The sequence below is a fragment of the Triticum dicoccoides genome, chromosome 6A (genome assembly GCF_002162155.2).
Source record: "Triticum dicoccoides isolate Atlit2015 ecotype Zavitan chromosome 6A, WEW_v2.0, whole genome shotgun sequence".
Classification (NCBI taxonomy): domain Eukaryota; kingdom Viridiplantae; phylum Streptophyta; class Magnoliopsida; order Poales; family Poaceae; genus Triticum; species Triticum dicoccoides.
Genome location: NC_041390.1, coordinates 300,947,185 through 300,965,384, shown reverse-complemented (window position 1 = coordinate 300,965,384; position 18,200 = coordinate 300,947,185). Strand labels below are relative to the sequence as shown.

The 18,200-nt window shown below is 47.0% G+C and overlaps 1 protein-coding gene across 1 annotated transcript; it reads left to right on the top strand.

Moving 5' to 3' along the window:
* Nucleotides 1-6: 6 nt before the first annotated feature.
* Nucleotides 7-17,519, top strand: LOC119316808 (CLP protease regulatory subunit CLPX1, mitochondrial-like). The gene is made up of 15 exons (XM_037591198.1): nt 7-772; nt 8,256-8,317; nt 8,459-8,559; nt 8,695-8,774; nt 11,326-11,376; nt 11,486-11,560; nt 11,640-11,717; nt 12,291-12,347; nt 15,954-16,024; nt 16,120-16,219; nt 16,332-16,436; nt 16,541-16,603; nt 16,669-16,791; nt 16,897-17,040; nt 17,135-17,519. Exons 1-15 carry the CDS (start codon nt 35-37, stop codon nt 17,207-17,209), a joined length of 1,923 nt encoding a protein of 640 aa, XP_037447095.1. The 5' UTR covers nt 7-34; the 3' UTR covers nt 17,210-17,519.
* Nucleotides 17,520-18,200: the final 681 nt, after the last annotated feature.

The window sequence follows — 18,200 nt, the reverse complement described above, 5'->3', positions numbered from 1 at the left end:
ATCCGCAGCTCCGCACGCGCTCCTCGCCTCCGCCATGTCTGGCCTCCTCCGGTGGAGGCGCCTCGCCGCCGCAGCCACGCGCGCCGCCTCCACCCTGACCGCAGCCGAATGCTCCCCTGCCATCGCGGCGGTCCCGCCACCGCACCGGCTCCTCCAGGATCGGCGCAAGTGGGAGGGCCCCTCGTCCTCCTCCGGGGGCGGCTCCTCCTCGTCCTCCTCTAACGACGAGCCGGAGCCGCGGCGTATCCGCGCGGAGGCCCACTGCCCGCGCTGCTCCAAGCACATGGACATCCTCTTCTCCCACCGCGCCCATCCCCCTTCAGCCCCCGCCGCTGTCGGCGGCTATCAGACGCTCAACCTCTGTCCCAACTGCCGCACCGCCTACTTCTTCCACCCCAACCACCTCGCGCCACTTCAGGGCACCTTCGTCGAGATCGGCCGCGTCCGGGCTGACCTGCCCCCGGACGGCGTCAGGGTCAGGGACCCCTCCTCCTGGGAAGCCATCCGTGCGAGCTCGTCTTCGCGCGACGATGGGGATGGTAGTGGCGTGGCCGTGCATGTGCCGCCCGGGCCACCGTTCCACCCTAGCCTTAACGTCGTCCGCGTAGCCGGAGGCGGTGGCGGGGGAGGAGCTGCTGGCGGTGGGGGCGAGGAGGGAGGAGGGGGAAAGGACGGATGGGGCGGGTCGAACCTTGGGAAGGATTTCCCGACACCTAAGGAGATTTCCAAGGGGCTCGATAAGTATGTGATTGGGCAAGACCGAGCCAAGAAGGTGAGGATTCTATACAACTCTTTGCTGTAATCATGCTCCCGTTCACCTGTTTTATTTACTGTTTATATCAGAGATGGCATTTTGCTGCCGCTTTTGGTCAGCTTGTGGGAAGTATTGGGTTCTTAATGCTGATTCCAAATGCTAGGTCTTTAATGCCTAGTCCGTGTGCTCCTCTCAGTGCACTCAGCACAACAGTTTTTGTGCCAGTTGTGCTGTGCTAAAACTTGGGGCATTGCTCTCGCGTGGGAACACAATTATGTTCTTTCCTATTTTTTTCTTATTTTGACCCGCGGGAGTTGTAAGAAGCCTACAGAGGGGAGGTTTGTAATGGCAAAAGCAGTTTGAAATTTTGAGCTCCATCAAATGATGGCATGCAAGGAGGGTGTTCTTCCTTTGCACCAAGATACATCTGAATTTACAGATTTAACCTATTTTACCCATTGCATGATAATGAAAGAAAATTTAGTAACCTTTGTTTCGATATACCACTTTTAGAGAAGTTTACGGATATGCAGATCAATGGTGTGGAATTGGTACCTTATACTGAAAGTAATGAAGGTTAATCTGGTAATCTCACCTCTCACACACCATCTGTTCCGTGGTAGTTCCAAGTAACGATAATGAACTAACCCAGCCCTAGTCGTCAGCTTCCCATGGTCATCAGCTACATTCACACGCAGATACATTATTCTAGCTCTATTGTAATAGGATCTCAACAGATTGTTGTTGAGCATGTTGTTCCTCCTCGCTCTATTCTAATCTCTATAGACTACCCCATGAGGAAAAATACAAATCATCAAGTTCAGCTGAATACTTCTTCTTTCATGGTATCAGAGCAAGGATAATGCGGTCACCAAGAGCCTATGTGCGGTCTTCCTAGGCAACACACACGCAGTCTCCTTTCTGTCATAAACTATATACCTCAGCACCCTCAAGGAGAGCCATGTGGCACACATACATGCCTGAGAAATTCTGCTGCTGTTGCCATCATTGATTGCATTGTTTACGGTCAATTAGCGCTGTACATAAAATGTGCCCGTTCCCTCTTGCTGGGCAGATGGATGCACCCAACTGCACGTTTTACTTCTAAATACGAGCCAATGAATCTGCCCCCAGTCTCTAGCTCACGTTGTCAAGCTCAGCCTGAAGCCCGACATGTACACCAGAATTCCGTTCGCCACGTTTTACAACAATGTATAGAAGACAGGAAGAGAAATATTGACCTGATTCAGCACAGATCAATCTTGGGCAGCTGTTGTTTTTTATACAGCTTAGTGCCGATAGGCATACAAGGAGATCAATACAGGTACAAGCATTGTGTCCAGCTGTACTATATATGGTACCCAAATCCAATCTTTACACAACAGAATCCTATTTCGATTGGCTCAGCTTTGCTGATTGAGGACTTGTGATTACCCACCTATTAGTATATTTTTTGCAGGAACACTATTAGTATATCGGAGCTTTTTGGCAAACACATTGCATGAGATGTAATTCAGCATATGAGAGGCCTTTGTCAAGGGGACCCTATGTCCCCAATGTTGTTCATCCTTGTCATGGACGCTCTCAATAGCTTGGTTCAAAAGGCCAGGGATGATGGCTGCTGCAGCCCCTATCTAGCCGACCACTTCGTCATCGTGTTTCTCTTTATGCTGACGACATGGTGCTTCTTATTGTAATGGTGGCTTCAGATTCAGAGCTGATCAAGGATATTTTACATGTGCTTGGGGGGTGCATATGGTCTTAAGACGAATATTCAGATGATTAGTACTATACCAATCCAATGTTCGGTCGACGACTTGGCTGTCGTCCAGGAGCATTTGCCTTCTGAGGTGAAAGAGTTTCCTTGCAAATATATTGGCCTTTTGTCCATCAAAAACTTAACAACAATCCAAATTCAACCTATCATTGATAGAATTGCTGATCAACTCCCGGGATGGAAGGTTGAAGTCATGACACGGGCTAGCTGAGCGGGTAAGGTCATTTTCACATCTTTGTTTGTGTATTTGGCTATGGCCATGGATCTTCCAAATTGGGCTTTGAGGGCAATTGATAAAATCAGAAGGGGCTTCTTGTGGAGAGGAAGGAAGGAGGCAAGAGTTGGTCATTGTTTGATTGCATGGCTGATGGTTTGCCTTCCAAGGAGCTCGAAAGGTCTGGGTATTCTTGATTTAAAACTTGCGGTTGGGCACGGATGCGACGGCTATGAGTGCATAAAACCCAACTAGATAAACCTTGGGACCAGATACACTATACTAGCGGTGGAGAAGAGAGCCTTGATCCCAAGGTTTATCTGGGCTCTCTTCTCCACCGCTATTATCTCGGTGGTGGGTGATGGTCGTAACACCCTTTTCTGCATGGATGGTTGGAGGGGCAGTCCATGTTGATCTTGCTCTGCACCTTTTTGCCCTTGTCCCTAAAGCATCGGGGCATCGGGCTAATAGCCGTACAGTTCATGATGCACTGGTGGGACGTTGTTGGGTGCAGGATATTCAAGGTGCTCTCTTGGTGGCTACTTATCCGAATATTTAAATATATGGGATCTTGTGTCCGAAGTGGAGATCCAGAATGACATTCAAGATAAGCATTCTTGGAGATTTGCTGGAGATGGTTAGTATTCGGTGAAAACGGCTTGCAAAGCGTAAGTGTTCTTTATTGGTTTTAGTTGGTCTGGAACATTGGAGGTTGATTTGGAAGCCATGTGCCCCTAAGAAACGCCATTTCTTCTTGTGGTTGGTTGCCCATAATAAGTGCTGGACAGCTGACCGCCTTTAACGGAGGGGTTCGCCACATTTCAGATTGTTGCCCATTTTGTGAGCAGGAAGAGTATACGATTCATCATATCCTTGTCTCTTGTGTGTTTGCAAGAGACTTGATCCCTCCTGTTCAGACATCTTGGCCTCCCTGACTTGACGCCCCAATCACCTTCTCCTCATTTATTTGTTTGGTGGCCTAGAACCATCTCTACGGTGCCAGGTTCTATGCAGGTTCTATGCAGGGTGGTTGGAAATCCTTAATCACTCTTTGTGCTTGGATGATTTAGAAGCATCGAAATGACTGTGTCTTCAACGGGAGTTCCCAGTGTCCAAGGGGTGCTACTGGCCATTAAAGATGAAGCACAACTTTGGTCCTTAGACTGATCATGGGAGAGTCCTGGTTGTGGTCTTGGTTTGAGTGTGGGTCGTCTTTTTCTTGCTTCTAGCGCATCCGTTTTAGCTGTTTAGTGGGGCTTGTATGTACATTTATTCTAAATGCAATGGTACACAACTCTCCTGTGTATTCGAGAAAAAAAATCTTAATGTAGTTGAGATGATTCGATTGGAAATGGAGTTTGATCCGTGGGTTTTGAGTGTTGGTTTAGTTTAGTTTTCTCCTGAAGATATCTGATAACACTTGTCTCATGGCTAGTACTGCTTTTATTCACACTAGCAAAGGTGAGATCCAGGTGATCGCTAGTTATGGGAGTGCGCTCAAAGGATATAAATAGGGTTTCACAAACAAAAAGGGGAATAAGTTGTCACTTTCCCCGTCACGTAAAAGAACACCATGAAACAATGACAAGAAACCAAACATATTGCGTACCCACAGCCCACAATTGATCTAATGCGAAGTCCTTGTATGCTTTTCTACTATTTTTATGCAAATTCAAAAAGCACCAGTGGTTACTTAACGCTGAGGGCAAACTATTAACTTAATGAGAGTGCTCTTATGTGGATTCCAGCCAGTGAGCGATTCAATCGGGTGTGTGGAACGTGCCCATCGCGGAGCAGGTTGGTAGTAACTGGATCCCTACCAGGGCGTGGTCTCAGGTTGTAGGGGTGGAAGGAGGGATGGCGTGGTCGCCGGCGCTGGGGCGCCGTTGTTGCGTGCGTGAGAGAGAGCAGGGGCGGCGGCTAGGGTTAGGTCTCCCGACTCCCTAAGGAAGCCGAGCAAATATGATTGTTTCTTGCTTAATCCCAAAACGGGTCCTTACACGAGTTTATATAATCCTCCTAATAAGATAATTGGGCTAAGCCCCTAATAATGATAAGATAATCTGGGCCACAACTAACTGGGCTAAGCCCCTAATATGCCAGTCATAACATCTCTCCCTGCCTGCACAAACAACTCGTCCTCGAGCTGGAAGGCGGGGAAGATCAACGGTTGCCAAACACCTCCGCGTCAACTGGGGCGGGCTGGTCGCCGAGCCCGGCGGCGGCGGGGTCCTCCTTAATGTAATCTGCAGCCTCCAGGTAGAAGAGTCGTGGGCAGATGTGGCCCGATACGTAGGGCTCGTCGCAGTTGAAGCATAACCCTTGGCGGCGACGCTCGAGTTGCTTGGCCGGGGTGAGCCGGCGAAACGGGCGTGTCGCAGCTGTGGCGAGGGGCGCCGTGGAAGCCTGGGCAGGCCAACCCTACGTGGGAACTTCCGGCCAGGGTGGCGGTCCAGCGGCCCGGGGCGGTGGCGCCTGCTGGATGGCGACCGCGCGACGCTAGAACGCGCGGGCGTAGTACATGGCCGTCTAGAGGTCCTGTGGCCTGCGCATCTCCACGTCCACGCGGATGTGGTCCGGTAGGCCGTCGACGAAGAGCTCAGCCCGCTGACGAGCCGAAACGCCGGGGGCGTGGCATGCCAGTGCCTGGAAGCGGTCGGCGAAGTCTTGCACCGTGGTGAGGAACGAAAGACGCCCAAGCTCTGCCAGACGGCTCCCGCGTATAGGCGGACCGAAGCGCAAGAGGCACAAATCGCGGAAGCGCTCCCATGGTGGCATGCCGCCCTCGTCCTGTTCGAGGGCGTAGTACCACGTCTGCGCGGCTCCTCGGAGATGATACGAGGCGATCCAGGTGCGGTCGGACGCGAGCGTGCGCTGTCTCCTGAAAAATTGGTCGCATTGGTTGAGCCAATTCAAGGGGTCGACGGTGCCGTCATAGGTCATGAACTCCAGCTTGGAGAATCTCGACGGCGTTTGGACTTGGACGACGGGCGGGTGCGCCTCGTCAGCACGGAGCAGCGAGGATGACGGGGCCGAGTAGGCGGGCATCAGGGTGCCGCCCTGGAACAGGGGCCCATCGACGCTGATGAAGGGCTCGGCGGAGCCCGAGGACCTGCCAAACTGCATGGCCGGGTGCGTCGCCGGCGGGGGCAGCACGTGCAGCCCGACTGAGGCCGTCGTGTAGACCGGCTCAAGGGACCCAGCGAGCCAGGCCGGTAACGGAGACGACGACGAGGGGAACCGGACCTGGTGGATGGGCACCCCCGGGCTCATCGCCGGGATGTCCAGGGCCGTGGTCGCCGATGGCGGCGGCTGCAGTTGTTGCTCCTGCTGCATGGTGGAGGCGCCGGGGTTCGTCGCTGGTGGCGGCTGCCACGGTCGCCGAGGATGGCGGCGGCGACGGGGGTCGCCGAGGATGGCGGCTGCCACGACGGCTTCTGCGGTGGTGGGGCGGTGGCGAAGGGCACAGGCGGCTGCGGCCCATAGGATCTCGCGAGGAACGTGTAGATGCCCGTGACCGCCTGGGTGAGATCCCGGATGGCAGCCGTCATCTCCTTTGGGGTGAAGACGATGGGGACGGGCGCAGCGGAGGTGACCGGCACCGGCAAGAGCGGGGCGTTGGCCGTGGTGGCCATCGGGGCGGTCGTCGCGGTCGGCAGCCAGAGGGTCGGGGTGGGCGGCGGTGAGGACATGATCGCATCGAAGCTATCTGATACCGAATTTGTGGTACCGGATCCTACCAGGGTGTGGTCTCAGGTTGTAGGGGTGGAAGGACGGATGGCGTGGAGGAAGGCGTGGTCGCCGGCGCTGGGGCGTCGTCGTTGCGTGCGCGCGCGAGAGAGAGCAGGGGCGATGGCTAGGGTTAGGTCTCTCGGCTCCCTAAGGAAGCCGAGCAAATATGATTGCTTCTTGCTTAGGGCCTCTTTGATTCACAGGATTGCAAAAACACTGGAATAGAAAGAATACAGGAAATCTATAGGGTTGCAGTTGTAAAACAGAGGATTGAAAAACAGTGAAAGTATAGGAATATGAAACAAATGGAACGTTTGAAATGCAGGAACTGAAATCAAAGGAATGCATTATTTAGTAGAGAAACCATGCGCTGGTATGCAACTTTGTCCCTCTTGCCTCGGTCTTTGTGTAAAAAAGAGGTCTGACTCAATGTTTCACTTCATGCGAAATCACAGGAAACCAACAGTGTTTCTCTGGATTGCAACAGTATTCCTCCATACTTGTTCCTGCAAATCAAACATTGCTACAGTAGCAAATCCTATGGAATGAGAATTCCTGCGTTTTTCCTATGAAAAATCCTTCAAATCAAAGGAGGCCTTAATTCCAAAACGGGTCCTTACACGAGGATACTAATAAGATAATTGGGCTAAGCCCCTAATAACGATAAGATAAACTGGGCCACAACTAACTGGGCTAAGCCCCTAATATGCCGGTCATAACACAGGTCATTAGTGCGGTAGGCCTGGATGATCTGGAAGCAGAGGAACGCCTGCGTCTTCGACGGCGCTCAGCCCTTCATTACCGAACTCACGGCTAGAATTAGAGAGGAAGCGACCCTTTGGGTCAGAGCAGGAGCCACAGGCCTAGGCGTAGTCTTACTGACCACCTGGGACGTCCACTGATCCTTTTTTGTTTTGAATCTGTAACCCTCCCTCTCGGAGGCTTGTACTGATGACCCCTCTCTTTTTTCAATGCAATGAAATGCAAAGTCTTTGCGTTTTCTCGAAAAAAAAAGAGGCCTGCGGTGTCTAGATCCTTGGCAACTTGGTCAATGTACGCCTGGAGTTGTGAGATGTGGCTTCATTTGAGCACAACTTGAGCAAGCCATTGAGATGCAGAGCTTGGAGGCGAAAGTAATGCGGTCCAAACCGGCAAGGATGCTTTGGTGATAGGAAGGGTTTATCCTTTTAGGGAGGCCTTGGCGTTAGTTTCTCTCCTTGTCTGACACCAGTGACAAGGATTGCTCATGGAGGCATGAACTCGGCATTGACGACCACTTCATCTTTCTGCGTCCAGTGGCTGCCAAGAGCTTGGTAGTGCTCATGGAGAATCGGTCTCTGGCGCTGCTATGGATACAGACCCAGGTGGATTTGCTCAACCACAGGTCTGCCACCTCCAACAGTTTTCTACAGAAGCTGTACGGAAAACTGATCAAGAACGCTGGTGATTTCACCTTCAATCAACCTTGACCTGGGTGCACCTTTCCTTGATCTGTGCCATCTAACCAAATCTAGTGCAAGTTCCAATGTTCCATACACAATATAGTACAGCTAGTGTTGATGAGATTTGGCGATCAACTATTTGTACTGCCAAGGGTGGTTTTTCTCAATTGTAAGATATATTAGCCTTGAGTGGCAAAGGTGGCACCTAGATATTGATTTAGTATAATCAGCATGATAAGCTCAAGTACTCCTGCTTAGTATTGTGTACTCAACACTCGACACTAACGCTTCCATAGCTTTGATTTTCTGATATGATATTACCATTTAAATTTGTAGGTGCTATCTGTTGCAGTGTACAACCACTATAAACGTATATACCATCAGTCTCTACAGAAAGGGTCAGTTCCATTGTACCACCTCATTTCTTTTTGTTTTGTTTATGAAATGAGTAAGAATATTTATTACTGCACCCACAGAAATTAGAACTCATGCATATCATTCAGCGACTAATTATGTGATGTATAAGCTAAAACCATTAGGTCTGGAGCAGATTTGGGTTGTTCTGATGGAGAAGCTGATGGTGAAGACAATGTTGAACTAGAGAAAAGCAATATACTGTTAATGGGCCCTACTGGTTCAGGTAGCATCTGCAACTATCCTCAGTTGTTGTGATTGGAATAAACTGAATTCTGGTTTCTTCTATGTTGGACGGACTATAATAAAGAGAGAGCGCTCATCAGTAGTATTTTGTTTGGATGCTTCATATTTTTCGCAGGTAAAACTTTGCTTGCAAAGACATTAGCTCGGTTTGTGAATGTGCCATTTGTAATTGCTGATGCAACAACATTGACCCAGGCAAGTGGTTCACTATTCACTAATGTTTACATTCTGGAGGATATTTTAAGTGCATAATAATGTATAGTACTGAAACTGCACCTCATATAGTCGGTTTTAGTTCTACTAAGCCTAAAACCTATTGATTCCAAAGTTTGTCTCCATAGCTCTAACTTTCTATTAACCCCTGTCTGACCATCATCGACTAGCACCACATCATCCTCAAAGAGCATACACCATGGGATATCTCCTTGTATATCTTTGTTGACCTCATCCACCACCAAGGCAAAAACATAAGGTCTCAAAGTTGACCATTGGTGCAGTCCTATCTTAATCGAAAACTCATCGGTGTTGCCATCACTTGTTTGAACACTTTTCACAACATTATCATACATGTCCTTGATGAGGGTATGTACTTTGTTGGGATTTGTGTTTCTACAGGGCCCACAACATGACATTTCGCAGTATCTTATCGTAGGCCTTCTCCAAGTCAACGAACACTATACACAGGTCCTTCTTTTGCTCCCTATATCTCTCCCTAAGTTGTCTTACCAAGGAAATGGTTTCCATGGTCAACCTCCCGGCATGAAACCAAACTGATTTTTGGTACGCTTGGCATTCCTCTTAAGCGGTGCTCAATGACTCTTCTCCCATATCTTCATTATGGCTCATCAGCTTAATTTCATGGTGATTAGTATAACTTTGAACATCCTCCTTGTTCTTGAAGATCAGTACTAATATACTCCACCTTCATTCTTCTAGCATCTTGTTTGCCTGAAAAATGAGGTTGAAAAGATTAGTTAGCCATACTATCGCTATGTCTCCAAGGCCTCTCCACATCTCAATGGGGATACAATCAGGGCCCATCGCCTTGCCTCCTCTCATCCTTTTTAAAGCCTCCCTGACCTCAAACTCTTGGATTCACTTCTGAATTCGTCGCACAAAACGCCTGCTGGTATCATCAAAGGAGTCGTCCAGCTCAATGGTAGAGCTCTCATTCTCTCAATTGAACATCTTGTCGAAGTACTCCCGCCATCTATGCTTGATCTCCTCGTCCTTCACCATGAGCCAACCTGCTCCGTCCTTGATGCATTTCACTTGGTTGACATCCCTCATCTTCCTCTCTCGGATCTTGGCCATCTTATAGATGTCCTTTTCGCCTTCCTTTGTGTCTAAGTGCTGGTAGAGGTCCTGATGGGGAACAACAGAGGAGGAAAAAAATCATATGTCAAATCTGTTTGGCTACTTCTAGATACTTCTACTCTAGTCTAGTTTTTTTTTCTTTCTTAACCCTAGCTACTGTTTTCTAGTCTTCTAGCTATGAGGAGAATGGTGAATCTTGTAATGTTTTCTAGAGTGTTCTAGCTATAAGTAGAAGTGAGATGTCAGGGCTTCCCAAAGCCCTATAAACAGAGGTCCTCACCTCTAGTTTGTAACCAGACTATGTACCCCACTACCTATAACAGAACTGGGTGTTCTTATCTAGATCTTGGACTAGATCTTGTGCTCTAGGAGTTTTGGATTGAACTCCTGCTGCCATATTGTCCTATATTCTCCTCTAGAGCAATATGTAGCGCAACACGTTGAAGTAGTTCGTTCAACACTAGTGCTGTTCACTTTGTAGCAGCAAGTGGAGTTGCTCCTCACAACCTTGTGCTGCTTCAGGTTCTCATACGCCCGATCCCTTGCTTCACTCACTGCTCGTTTTGCAGCCTTCTTTGCCGCCTTGTACTTCTCTGTTGTCTGCACTCCTATCCAGGTGTAGGCATCTGAAACAGTCTTTATTCTCCTTAATAGCCTTCCACCGCCAGGTACCTTTAGCTTCGCTTCTACTTCCTCTGGTCACCCCAAACTCCTTTGAAGCCACCTTACGAATGCAAGTCGCCATCTACATCACCTCCTTCCTCCCAAGGGCCCTCCTTAATAACCCTCTCAAAAGCCTGAGCCGCCTCCCCCTTGAGCTTCCACCACTTAGTTCTAGCGGCTTGGGGCGCTTATCCTGCTACACGAATCCAAAAGCGGAAGTCAGCCACCTAAAGCTTATGTGAGGGACAACACTCTCTTCAGGTATCACCTTAAAATCTAGTAAAGCATGCATGCCTTCTCTTCTCGAGAGGACGAAATCAATCTGGCTAGAGTGTTCACCACCACTAAAAGTCACTAGATGGGATTATCTCTTTTTTAAGAGGGTGTTAGCTAGAATCATGTCGTAGGCTAGAGCGAAGCTTAAGACATCTTCTTCTTGATTCCTGATGCCATAGCCAAAGCCCCCCTACACCCCTTCAAAACCTGTGTTAGATGTACCCATGTGGCCATTTAGGGCTCCTCCTATGAAGGGCTTCTCACTAATAGGTACACTCCTAACCATGACGTCTACTACTCTCTTGTTGATCAAGATGCCTACTTCATTTCTTTGTGAGCGATTCAACTAATAAAAAATGATTAACTGCCGTCACCTGATTCCTTTAGGCATATTTTTAAGTGAATCTCTCTCTCTCTCTCTCTCTCTCTCTCTCTCTCTCTCTCTCTCCTTTGTTCAGACACTAAGGCTTTATTTTTCAACTTCCTGCAGGCAGGGTATGTAGGAGAAGATGTAGAATCTATATTGTACAAGTTACTTACGGTATGGTTTTTGATTGCACATATATTTAAACAAATAGGAGCTACTAGTTGACTTCTCACTATGAGTCCTTGAAAGTGAACTCTGGGTCTTATATTTGAACATTAACTAGGTGGCAGATTTTAATGTGCAAGCAGCACAACAAGGGATGGTGTACATTGATGAAGTTGATAAGATCACTAAGAAGGTCTGTCCAAATTAACTTCTGTTGAACATTTTTCCTTGGTATGGGAATCGTTAATCAGTTGGGTGCATTCAACATGCAGGCTGAGAGCCTTAACATCAGTAGAGATGTATCAGGCGAAGGTGTTCAGCAGGCTTTGTTGAAAATGCTCGAAGGCACGGTGAGTCATCTTCATTGACCTTCCGATGAAGCAGCATGTTTATAAATTGTAAGTTCGAACGTTTGCAAGCAGATATTGGCTGCCACTAGGATTAAAATGTATATCATTCGTAGATTAATACTCCCTCCGTTCCTAAATATAAGTCTTTTTAGAGATTCCAATGCGGACTACATATGGAGCAAAATGAGTGAATCTACACTCTAAAATATGTCTATATACATCCGCAGTCCTTACTGAAATCTCTAAAAAGACTGAAATTTGTAGTGGTGGCTGAATGCTATACCTAGTTCTATTCATGCATTTTCTTTCTTTTGTGCTGTGTATTGTGAGCTTGCATTTTGGAGCTTTTATAGTGATGTCATTATTGGATTTGCAAATGTATTGGTTTGAGGCATCATAGTTTTGTTTTACATTAATCCTACTATGCACTAAAAAGTAACTCATTTGCTTCATTGATATCGTGCGATCTTTCTGGGGTACTATGATTCTTGGTAAAAGATAAGATCATTTCTTGATAATTGTCTCTACATATGGATGCCTTTTAATATATTTTTCTAATGTGGTCATGTTTAGATAGTCAATGTCCCTGAGAAAGGAGCAAGGAAGCATCCTCGTGGCGATAATATACAGGTACCGTCAGCACAATTTGTATATGACATTCTTCCCAAAGAAAGTGTGCATGGTATACATTTTGCCTGAAGAACTACAGTATCACACCGCCAGTACCTGTGTCCTGAATGGTAGCAAAAATAGAGAAAAATATGGAATTATGTGACCTTATCATCATACTAGTCCTTCGTAGAAAAGAGAACTTATTTGTTATGAATGCATACCGTGCTGCTTTATACATGTATCGTATTGTTTCTTTACACCCAGTGGCGGTGCCAGGAGGCAGGAGCTAGGACATGTGGTGTTAGTAACTTCTAGAGATTAATGCTATTTGTAATACTATGTTTATTTGGATTTTTGTTTGGGGCGTAACCCTCTCAGCGACGCTCCACATCATAACCCGGGTGTGGTGGAAAATGGGCAAGGGCCGGGCCGTCACCTCCCTGGCGGCGCGCCGTATCTTGATCCGGATACGGTGGCAAGTGAGCGAGGATCGGGTCGTCGCATCCTTAGTGGCGCGCTACATTGGCGCCCAGATGTAGTGGAAAATGAGCAAGGGTCTTCGCATTTGACTCGACGAGTGCGAAGGGTAAGGAAGCTAACCGAGCCTAGGAGGATTCGCTTAGGTAGTTGGAACGTAGGATCTCTGACAGGGAAGCTTCGAGAGCTAGTTGATGCAGCGGTGAGGAGAGGTGTTGATATCCTTTGCGTCCAAGAAACCAAATGGAGGGGACAGAAGGCGAAGGAGGTGGAGGATACCGGCTTCAAGCTGGAAACAGAAATGGCGTAGGCATCTTGATCAACAAGAGCCTCAAGTATGGAGTGGTAGACATCAAGAGACGGATTATCCTGGTCAGGCTGGTAGTTGGGGACTTAGTTCTCAATGTTATCAACGCGTATGCCCCGCAAGTAGGCCACAATGAGAACACCAAGAGGGAGTTCTTGGAAGGCCTGGAAGACATGGTTAGGAGTGTACCGATTGGCGAGAAGCTCTTCATAGGAGGAGACCTCAATGGCCACGTGGGTACATCTAACACAGGTTTTGAATGGGCGCATGGGGGCTTTGGTTATGGCATCAGGAATCAAGAAGGCGAAGATGTCTTAAGCTTTCCTCTAGCCTACGACATGATTGTAGCTAACACCCTCTTTAGAAAGAGAGAATCACATCTGGTGACTTCTAGTAGTGGCCAACACTCTAGCCAGATTGATTTCATCCTCTCGAGAAGAGAAGATAGGCATGCGTGCCTAGACTGTAAGGTGATACCTGGAGAGTGTTGTACCTCAGCATAAGCTGGTGGTTGCTGACTTCCGCTTTCGGATTCGTGTCCAGCGGCATAAACGTGCCAAAGTCGCTAGAACAAAGTGGTGGAAGCTCAAGGGGTAGGTAGCTCAGGCGTTCAAGGAGAGGGTCATTAAGGGGGCCTTGGGAGGAAGGAGGGGACGCGGACAATGTGTGGATGAAGATGGCGACTGGCATTCGCAGGGTGGCCTCGGAGGAGTTTGGAGTGTCCAAGGGAAGGAGAAGCAGAGATAAGGATACCTGGTGATGGAATGATGTTGTCCAGAAGGCGATTAAAGAGAAGAAAGATTGCTTCAGACGCCTACACCTGGATAGGAGTGCGGACAACATAGAGAAGTACAAGATGGCGAAGAAGGCCGCAAAGCGAGCTGTCAGTGAAGCGAGCGGTCGGGCATATGAGGACCTCTACCAACGGTTAGGCACGAAGGAAGGCGAAAGGGACATCTATAAGATGGCCAAGATCCGAGAGAGGAAGACGAGGGATATTGGCCAAGTCAAATAAATCAAGGACGGAGCAGACCAACTCTTGGTGAAGGACGAGGAGATTAAGCATAGACGGCGGGAGAACTTCGACAAGCTGTTCAATGGAGAGAATGAGAGTTCTACCATTGAACTGGACGACTCCTTTAATGAGACCAGCATGCGTTTTGTGCGGTGAATCCAGGAGTCTGAGGTCAAGGAGGCTTTAAAAAGGATGAAAGGAGGCAAGGCGATGGGCCCTGATTGCATCCCCATTGAGGTGTGGAAAGGCCTCGGGGACATAGCAATAGTATGGCTAACCAAGCTTTTCAACCTCATTTTTCAGGCAAACAAGATGCCAGAAGAATGGAGACGGAGTATATTAGTACCAATCTTCAAGAACAAGGGGGATGTTCAGAGTTGTACTAATTACCGGGGAATTAAGCTGATGAGCCATACAATGAAGCTATGGGAGAGAGTCATTGAGCTCTTATGGAGAGATACAGGGAGCAAAAGGACTTGCATATGGTGTTCATTGACTTGGAGAAGGCCTATGATAAGATACCGCGGAATGTCATGTAGTGGGCCTTGGAGAAACACAAAGTCCCAGCAAAGTACATTACCCTCATCAAGGACATGTATGATAATGTTGTGACAAGTGTTCGAACAAGTGATGTCGACACTGATGACTTCCCGATTAAGATAGGACTGCACCAGGCGTCAGCTTCGAGCCCTTATCTTTTTGCCTTGGTGATGGATGAGGTCACAAGGGATATGCAAGGAGATATCCCATGGTGTATGCTCTTTGCGGATGATGTGGTGCTAGTTGACGATAGTCGGACGGGGGTAGATAGGAAGTTAGAGTTATGGAGACAAACCTTGGAATCGAAAGGGTATAGGCTTAGTAGGACTAAAACCGAGTACATGATGTGCGGTTTTAGTACTAGGTGTGAGGAGGAGGAGGTTAGCCTTGGTAAGCAGGTGGTACCTTAGAAGGACACCTTTCGATATTTGGGGTCAATGCTGCAGGAGGATGGGGGTATTGATGAAGATGTGAACCATCAAATCAAAGTCGGATGGATGAAGTGGCGCCAAGCTTCTGGCATTCTCTGTGACAAGAGAGTGCCACAAAAGCTAAAAGGCAAGTTCTACAGGACGGCTGTTCGACCCGCAATGTTGTATGGCGCTGAGTGTTGGCCGACTAAAAGGCGACATGTTCAAACAATTAGGTGTGGCGGAGATGCGTATGTTGAGATGGATGTGTGGCCACACGAGAAAGGATAGAGTCCGGAATGATGATATACAAGATAGAGTTGGGGTAGCACCAATTTAAGAGAAGCTTGTCCAACATCGTCTGAGATGGTTTGGGCATATTCAGCGCAGGCCTCCAGAAGCTCCAGTGCATAGTGGACGTCTAAAGCGTGCGGAGATGTCAAGAGAGGTCGGGGTAGACCGAATTTGACATGGGAGGAGTCCGTTAAGAGGGACCTGAAGGATTGGAGTATCACCAGAGAACTAGCTATGGACAGGGGTGCGTGGAAGCTTGCTATCCATGTGCCATAGCCATGAGTTGGTCGCGAGATCTTATGTGATTCACCTCTAGCCTACCCCAACTTGTTTGGGACTAAAGGCTTTGTTGTTGTTTGTTTGTTTGTTGTAATACTATGTTTGTACGAAATCTGTGTGGTTGGAACCCCACAGCTTGCTCCAAGTGCCACCACTTTTTGCACCACAAATGTCATATTAACTTCATTTTTCTAATTGCCTTCTAGTACCATCTAAACCATGATCCACTTTTCAAGGCCTTCCTTGTTTAAGGTAATGTAATCATGGCTGAGCTTTAATTCTCTATTCTGCATGCCATACAGATAGATACGAAGGATATTCTGTTTATATGTGGGGGTGCTTTTATTGACTTGGAGAAAACTATATCAGAGAGGTACCATTGTTTTTACCTGTTTCAAAGTTGCTATCTCTGGTGTTTCCTGTCAGTCTTCATCTAAGGGGCATCCCACCCCCTTTTTGTGTAAATAGGCGGCAGGATTCTTCTATTGGATTTGGGGCACCTGTCCGTGCAAGCATGAGGACTAGTGGTATTTCAAGTGCTCAAGTGACATCGTCCTTGTTAGAATCAGTGAGTACCAGAGTCCAGGAGCCAGCTATTTTTGGAAGCTTTGTTTCAGGGAGAATGTGAATGCATTTGCTCTGTAAAAGCTAAAGTGTTTTTTATTTGGTTTTGTTTTCAGGTTGAGAGCAGTGATCTTATAGCATATGGACTCATTCCGGAGTTCATTGGACGTTTTCCTATCCTTGTCAGCTTGGCAGCACTAAATGAGGACCAACTTGTTCAGGTAGATCTGTAGGAGGAAAAATATCCTATTAGGTGGAAAACATATTTCTATATGATTGTTATTGAACTTATAATTGATGGCTAATACAATAAATGTACTGCTAGGTTCTCACCGAGCCAAAGAATGCTCTAGGTAAACAATTCAAGAAGTTGTTCAGCATGAATAATGTGAGTATATTTTCATTGGAAACATGCAAGTGTTATCTGGCGCTTCTCACACTGTTGGCTTTCAGGTTAAGCTTCACTTCACGGATGCTGCACTAAGAATAATTGCCCAGAAGGCAATGTGCAAAAATACAGGTGCACGGGGCTTAAGGACTATCCTTGAGAATATTCTCATGGATTCCATGTATGAGGTTCGTCCGATAGCAACTTTGTATTCCTTTTCCTTGAACTTACACACAAACTCAATGGAGCTGGCATTCATACCATATATTCATGAATTTGTGACTGCCTTGCAGATTCCAGATACAAAATCTGGAGAGAAGCGAATTGACGCAGTGGTTGTAGATGAAGGTGCAGTAGGATTGGTGAACCGACCTGGCTGTGGAGCTAAGATCCTTTACGGCGATGGTGCATTTGATCGTTATCTATCCCAGATAAAGGTGGGAATTGCCAACCTCAATCAGCTTGCCTTGTGATATTGGTAATATCAATCATTTGCTGCGAGTAATATTTCATGGACTAAAAATGCTGCAGGCAATGGGAGACGGAGCAGGAAGCGAAGTGGATGGGGATCCTGACCTTTCTTCGTCAAGAGCCATGAGCATGTGATTTCATGGTTCCTCTAGCTCTACTGTACACTGTAAAAATCTGATCCTAGCTGTATTAATGTAAAGAAAAAAAAACACATGTGCAGTACCCATTGCTAATTCAAACCCCAGCTGTCTGGCCGTCCTCACGCCTTGCATAATCTGTAGCAGGACTGGGAAGTGTATAGTGGAGCAAGTTGGGTGTCGACGTGTGTGTGAAGGTGAGAGACTTTTTATGTGAAGAACTGTAATGCTTGCCAGATGTTGTAAAACTTCAAACACTGAGATGAAGGGGTTGAAATTTAGCATGGAGATACGAAATTATGTTATCAGCTCCTTGCCCGAATTGTGCTGTGTGGTGTACCAGCCTTGCTTGGTAGAAAGACGAAAGAGATCCGAATGCTTTAGGGACTTGGGAGTTTCTGCTGCAGTGCTCAATGCACTCTCGTGGTCTAGAAAAATACTACCTCTGTCCCATAATATAAGACGTTCTTTGCAGTTTTAAACTGCAAAAATGTCTTATATTTTGGGAAACATTGTTGTATGTCTGTACGTCCAAATTTTCTGTGAATAAAAAGAATTTCTAAGGGCGTGTTTGGTTTCTCGTTTCCTGTCAAATACACCCTTCGTTCCAAAATATAAGGTCTATTGATTTTTGTGCAAGTTAACCATTTGAGAGTTTGACCAAGATTATAGAACAAAATAGAAACATCTGCAATACCTAATAGATAAAATATGAAACTAGCTTTCAAGATCGATCAAATTTCATATTATGAATATTGATATATTTTTCTAAAAACTTAGTAAAAAATGCACTTGTTTGATTTTTGAAAAAACAAATACATATTATATGAAGGAATAGAGAGAGCACTGGTGTATCTTTACTAATAATAAATCGGCTATTGCTTCTGTCCGCTTCATCCAAATTGTTCAGTTTTAATAATATCATCAGTTTCAGAAATATCATCATCTTCAGCATACTCAATAGTTCTAGTTCTAATAAGTTGTTCATT

What these genes read in the sequence shown, in the direction of transcription:
- LOC119316808 (XM_037591198.1), top strand. Translation starts at nt 35, where the DNA reads ATGTCTGGCCTCCTCCGGTGGAGGCGCCTCGCCGCCGCAGCCACGCGC. An exon ending in CTCGTGGCGATAATATACAG is followed by an intron (nt 12,348 to 15,953) that starts GTACCGTCAGCA and finishes CATGCCATACAG; the next exon opens with ATAGATACGAAGGATATTCT. An exon ending in GAGAAAACTATATCAGAGAG is followed by an intron (nt 16,025 to 16,119) that starts GTACCATTGTTT and finishes TTGTGTAAATAG; the next exon opens with GCGGCAGGATTCTTCTATTG.